We start from the raw sequence: 6,461 nt of genomic DNA, 5'->3' as shown, positions 1-6,461 counted from the left end.
GATATTGCGATCTGAACAATTTAACAGAATTCCAAGAGAAAGCCATGTTAGTTTAGAGATGCCAGATTCTTAGAAGGTACATATATAGTAAAATGAAATAAAATGTACCATATTCTGAAAGTTAATGCCTCTGAATTAGGTAGGAATTTTGCTAGCTACACCAACTCATTCTACCAGAAAATTATTTGCTGTGTTTGATAAAGATTAAAATTAAACTAGCTACTAAAACTTAAAACAAGAAAGAGGTAACCAAAAGAAAACTATACAGGGGTAATGTGTAGAGAAATAATAAGTATGCATAGTTTCTTTTAAAAAGACAGACTTCTGTGATCAGATCCCTATTATGGGTACTCTTTTCTCCCCCCCCCCATATACCCCCATCATGTGTGCACATGTGATATCATGAATAATTAAAAAGAGAATTAATTTTAAAAAGTTAAAAAATAAAGACAGCTCTTTTTTTTTTTTTTGAGAGATTGTTGCTATAGGACGCGTGTGCTCGCCAGAAAGAGAGAGAGACAGAGAGATAGAAAGCAAGAAATCATCCCCCAGGGGGATGGCCACGCCGCAATCCCTTCTCCTCCATTCTCCTCCCGGGATCTTGGGCATGCACGCACATGCGCCCAGTGTGAGTTTAAGCCACTGGGTCCGGGACTCAAACCGCAGTCGGCTACATGGGAGCTCAGCAGCATAACCATTATGCTAACTGCTGGTCCCCGAGACAGCCCTTGTTTGAAGGATTTTTACATTGAAGAATTCAAAAAGTGGTACTTTTTTAAAATTTATTAATTTGCATTTAAAATGAACTGCTGACAAAAATTCACTGGAAATAATTTGAACAAGTGAGAAAATACAGTCAATGCTACTGACACGCCAGCAAAATAATTCCAGCGCATAGGTTTATTTGACAGAACCAAGTATGTTAGATGCTGTCATGCATGTGAACACTGACTGCTCCTTACTTTTCTAAACACGCAGTAGTATAATTAACAGTATTCAATTGCTTCTGTTCCTTCCTGAATATATAAAAAATTAAAATACCAATTAAAAAACTAATATATCTTCTCTTTAAATGTTTCTTACAGGTACAATTTCAATATTTTCATTGAACAGTGGTGTGGTTTAGAGATTTTTTTTTCTTTCACAAGTTAAACAACAATCCACCCAAAGGGAACTGATAGTCTATAGGCTCATAGTGCAAATAAAGAGTTTGGGAATGCAGCAACTGACATGTCTAAAATACGAAACAGAAAAATCTTAGAAAGTACATGCAAAAAGCTCTACTAAGCAGATGGCCACAGAACTAGACCGTTTGATCACTTTACTGGCGATGTCAATGGGACTCCAGAAGTTTCTGAACTCAAGTTGAACTCTCATCTTAGGCTTTGTACTTTGCTTTTCCAGTTTCACTAATGACACAGACATGCTATAAAATAAAAATCCGGAAATTCATATTAGAAAAGTATATTCTGAAACGAAAGGCAAAAACTGAATTTGCATATCCTATAAGAACAGTATTATGTTGCCAAGGTTCTCACTAAAGAACACAGATAGGAATGTTGCACTTTAGATCAGTAACTTTTGAGCAGTGTGTCTTTTGAAAACAAAGCAGCAGTTTGTCCATTAGCTTGATTTTTTTTCTCTCTCAATGTATCATTCTGAAAAGCAAATAAAGTAGGCAATTTTAAGTGTATCAAAGTAGGAGCCAGAGTATGTGGTAAAAGAAAAGATGGAGTAAAAAAGCCACGTAGCTGCAGTCCTAACTCTTCTTCAACCAGGATCATAAATGCACCCATGGGACGCCTGCCTCCAGAGCAGGAGATAGTGATCAAAGAGAGTGAATTAAACGACTAACTTTCATTTACTTCTTACATATGACCATATTTTTCATCCAAAATAATAATGAGACAGTTATTGTCTATTAAAGCTGTTTGAGCATTTCAGTCAGGGAGAAGTGTCACCCTAGCCTGGCTAAGTTCCAGCTCTAAGGACATGTGTGCTTAACTACAGCTTTATGTGACTAATGGGAACCATCAGTCTGTTCAAATTATGAGGTGCTGGATGGAGAAAACAATGTTCTTTCCTAATTTTTTTATGTGGGTTTTGAAAAATGAAAGTGAAAAAAAGGAGCATTACTTACATTCAAGTCCCTGAAGTATTCATTATAGTCAAGGGCATATCCTACAACAAACTTGTCTGGAATTTCAAATCCAACAACTAAAAAGAATCATAATTCATCATTTAGATATAGAAAACATTACTTTCAAATCTAAGTTTTGCAAATGTGCCTTTTCTATCAATATTCTCTTAAGTACTCTAAGCTATTTCACATAAGCTTTTTTAACTGATTGACAAAAAGTAATTTACTCATAGTCTGGTCTATAGCCAACACTTCGAGGGGTCCTTTTCACCAGCAAGCTGTTAATTACAAAATGTCACACATGACATATGGAAATACTACAGGGCATTACAAAAGAGAATATTAATGTTTCTAAACACTGTTTCATCTGCACTTAGCTTACATGGCCAGTTTTAACATACCCAGAGAAAGACTACAAAATGGAGAGACAGACATGGAAATCATGGGGAAGGGGCAGCAATGAGCTCACATTGTTGATAAGGACCTTAAATGAGCTCCACTGGAACCTGATGGACAGTTCTAAGCACTATATCCTGACTACATGTGTCCATTCAAGGGCAGCTAATCAGAAGGATGAAGGGTAGAGAGTCCCAACAACAAGCAAAGGTGAAAAAAACAAAGGTTCTCAGTCTAGGAACTACAGAAATAAAATCCCTAAACTGTAAAGGATGTGGGAGAAGCAAGCATCACCTTTTAAGACTTTCAACACTTGTCTTACAAAGAAGAAATTTAGGCTAAAAAATAACTAACGTGCTAAAAAAACCAGCATCTATTTTGGGGAGCAAAAGCTGGAGGTAAAGTAAGTCAAATCTGCCAGAAGCTAATTTTGTAATCCCAATGTTGCCTGTTGAAATTGTCCAGCCAATGTTGCCTGTTGAAATTGTCCAGCCATTACAAAAATGCTATAGATGGTGCTCTGAATGCCTTTATATATTTTAGGGTCGTCATGGTTAAACTTATGATTTTATACCTTCCTAGATAAATATATTTAAAGAGCTGGAAGGGGGCCCAAAGTGATTTTCGGCCTTGGATGCACACCAGAATCAACTGGGAGGTTTAAAACAAAACAAAACAAAACAAAAAACTTGGATATCCAAGCCATATCCCTGGCAAATTACATTTCAGAATCACAGGGGATGAGAAACAGGCATAGGCTGGTTTTTTATTCCTTTTCTTTTTGGTTCTTAGTTTACTATAGGGAAAGTACACTCACTGGAGAGAGACAGAGAAAGAGAGACAGAAGAAAAGTGAGAAAGCAACCCCCAGGATGGCCATGCCATAATCCCTTCTCTTCTATTCTCCTCTTGGAATTTTGGGCATACACGTACACATGCCCAGTGGGGTTTTCAAGCCTCCCAGACTTGAAATGCATGGTCAGCCATGTGAAATCCAGCCACCTCAATGACCAGGCCATGGGCTGGCCCCTCGAATGACTTTTTTTACTTTTTTTTTTTTTAAGAGGTTTTTGCTATAAGGCGCATGTGCGTGCCAAAAAGAGAGACAGAGAGACAGAAAGCAAGAAATCACCCCCCAGAGGGGATGGCCATGCTGCAATCCCTTCTCCTCCATTCTCCTCTCAGGATCTTGGGCATGCACACACACGTGCCCGGCGTGAGTTTAAGCCATCAGGTCTGGGACTTGAACCGCGGTCGACTACATGGGAGTTCAGCGACATAGCCATTACGCCACCTGTTGGTCCCATTATTTTTATTTTTAAATCTGATAATACTACTATTACCATCAGGTACTTATATAAATTCATAATTTGCCTATGTCATTTGTAATGTTACAATTTGTGCAAGTAGACAACTTATATTAAGAGTGACAGCAGGGCCAGTCCATGGCCTGGTGGTTCAGGATGCTAGATCCCACATGGCCAACTACATGGTTTGAGTCCTAGGCTCAGCAGCTTGAATATCACGTGGCATATATAAACGTGTGCCCGATGTTTTTGAAAGAAGGGAGAGACAGAAGAGAAGAGATTGTGGTTTGACAATTTCCTGGGGAGGTGCTTTCTTACCACCACCACTCCCATGGCCTAACAAAATTATTATTATTTTTTAAATTATTTATTTAATTTTCTTTATTTATTCACTTATTTTCATTTGACGAGAAAGAGAGAGTGAGAGAGAGGAGGGAGAGAGAGATACAGACAGACAGACAGACAGAGGGTAAGCCACCAGGTCCAGGACCTGAACCGTGGTCGGCCATATGGGAGAGTCCAGCACCTTAACCACCACGCCACCTGCCGGCCTGAGCAAAATCATTTTTAAAAAGTGACTCAGGGGACCAGCAGTTAGTGTAATGGCTATGTCGCTGGACTCCCATGTAGTCAACCGTGGTTCGAGCCCCGGACCCAGTGGCTAAAACTCACACCGGGCGTGTGTGCATGCGTGCCCAAGATCCCGAGAGGAGAATGGAGAAGAAGGGATTGCGGCATGGCCGTTCCCCCCGGGGGGGTGATTTCTCGCTTTCTGTTTCTCTGTCTCTGTCTTTCTGGCAAGTGCACACACCCTATAGCAAAATCCTGCCCCCTCCCCCCCAAAAAAGTGACTCAGAAAATACAGTTATAAAATTAAGTGACATGTTAATAGCCTCTATTATGAAACAAATTAACAAGAAGTTGCAAAAAAAAATGCAGAAGTGAGGTCCCATGTGCCCTATACCATTCCCTCCAATGGTAACATTTTGTATAACCATAGCAGATTATACCAAAAAAGCCACTGACACTGGTGAACTAACCTTATTCAGATTTCACCAGTTTTATATATTATCTATCCATATGTATACAGTTCTATGCAATTCTATCACATGTGGATTCACATAATCACCACCACAATCAAGATACTTTGCATTACACAGGACTCCCTCTTAAACCCTTTGGCAACAACTAATTTCATTCCCATTTCTGTAATTTTGTCATTTTAAGAAATCTGTGTAAAACAGAATTATTCAGTATATAACCTTTTGAGACTGCTTTTTATTGGTACAATTCCCTTGAGGGTCATCTAGGGTTGTCTTGTGTATCAATTACCAATAGTTCCTTTTTACTACTGAGTAGTATTCCATGGAATAGTTATGTCCAGTTTTGTTCTTTTTAAAAGATTTTTGCTATAGGGCATGTGTGCTCACTGGATAAATGGAGAGACAGAGAGACAAAAAGTCAAGAAATCACCCCCAGGAGGGATGGCCACACTGTAATCCCTTCTCTCCATTCTTCTCTTGGGATTTCGGGCATGCACACACATGCCCGGCATGAGTTTCAAGCCTCCAGGTCTAGGACTCAAACCACAGTCAGTCACATGTGAGTTCAGAGACATAACCATTATGCCATCTGCTGGTCTCAACCATTCACCTTACTAAAGGACATTTTGATTGCTTCCTATTGGAGCTCTTATAAAAAAGCTGCTATGAATATTCATGTACAGGCTTTTGTGTGGAAATAGTTTTCGCCTCTCTGCAATAAATGCCCAGCAGTGCAACTTCTAGAGTAATAATTTTTATGAGATTTTAATAAAACTTTCTAACGTTTTTCTCTTTCTTTCTTTTCAGAGTCTCACTGTGTTACAGTCCTCCTGCCTCAGAATCCTGAGTCACTGGGATTATAGATGTATGCCATCATGGCCTGACTAGTCAGTCATTATTAATCCTGCAGTGAATACCACCAGCAACAAAAAGCTTTATACTCACTCTTTTTATACAAAAAAAGGACAGATATATATGACATAAATAGATATACAATATATTTGCAATATTAAAATTTCATGGGAGTGATTAGAAAAAAATGGTTGAGAACCACTGATTTAGGTCAACTCTGTTACTAAGAAATGACCTAGGTTTTCTGTGAGTGCATCACAGTTCCAGTAACACAAAATATCTCTCTCATGAGCCAGTCTATCTTAATTCGACAGTACATTCCAGCAAGGAATTAAAAAACAATATCCAGAGTACTAAACTCAATGCCCAAATTGGGTGACATATAAAAATCCTTAAGAGCACATAGAGAAATAGCCTAGCACGCTGACTGGTTTACAGGATACAACTTTGTGCTCTAGAACACACCACTTACACACTCTCATTGTACTTATCCCAAATTCACTTAAAGGAAAAACTCATTGACATACTCTTGTACCAGCTATCAGAATAGCCCATAACAACAAACTGCTGACATGACTTATTTCTAGGCTTGCTCTGATTCAAAGATTCCCAACAGATACTCTGATGTTTTTTTTTTTGAGAGATTTTCACTGTAGGGCGCGTGCGCTTGCCAGACAGACAGAGAGAGACATAGAGACAGAAAGCGAGAAATCACCCCCCAGGG

General features: G+C 38.9%; 1 protein-coding gene across 1 annotated transcript in view; it reads right to left on the bottom strand.

Annotated features, from left to right (window-relative positions):
* Positions 1–777: 777 nt before the first annotated feature.
* Positions 778–6,461, bottom strand: part of HPRT1 (hypoxanthine phosphoribosyltransferase 1) — a 35,324-nt gene continuing 29,640 nt past the window's right edge. Inside the window, exons 7-9 of the mRNA XM_027769449.1 lie at positions 2,372–2,418; positions 2,141–2,217; positions 778–1,426 (exon numbers count right to left, since the gene is read on the bottom strand). Coding sequence (XP_027625250.1) covers positions 1,379–1,426; positions 2,141–2,217; positions 2,372–2,418 — 172 coding nt within the window. The 3' untranslated portion in view covers positions 778–1,378. The remainder of the gene's footprint in view (positions 1,427–2,140; positions 2,218–2,371; positions 2,419–6,461) is intronic.

This window comes from Tupaia chinensis, unplaced genomic scaffold (assembly GCF_000334495.1).
Source record: "Tupaia chinensis unplaced genomic scaffold, TupChi_1.0 Scaffold149560_1, whole genome shotgun sequence".
NCBI lineage: Eukaryota > Metazoa > Chordata > Mammalia > Scandentia > Tupaiidae > Tupaia > Tupaia belangeri.
The sequence above is the reverse complement of the archived record's forward strand: the minus strand, read 5'-3'. Positions and strand labels throughout refer to the sequence as shown.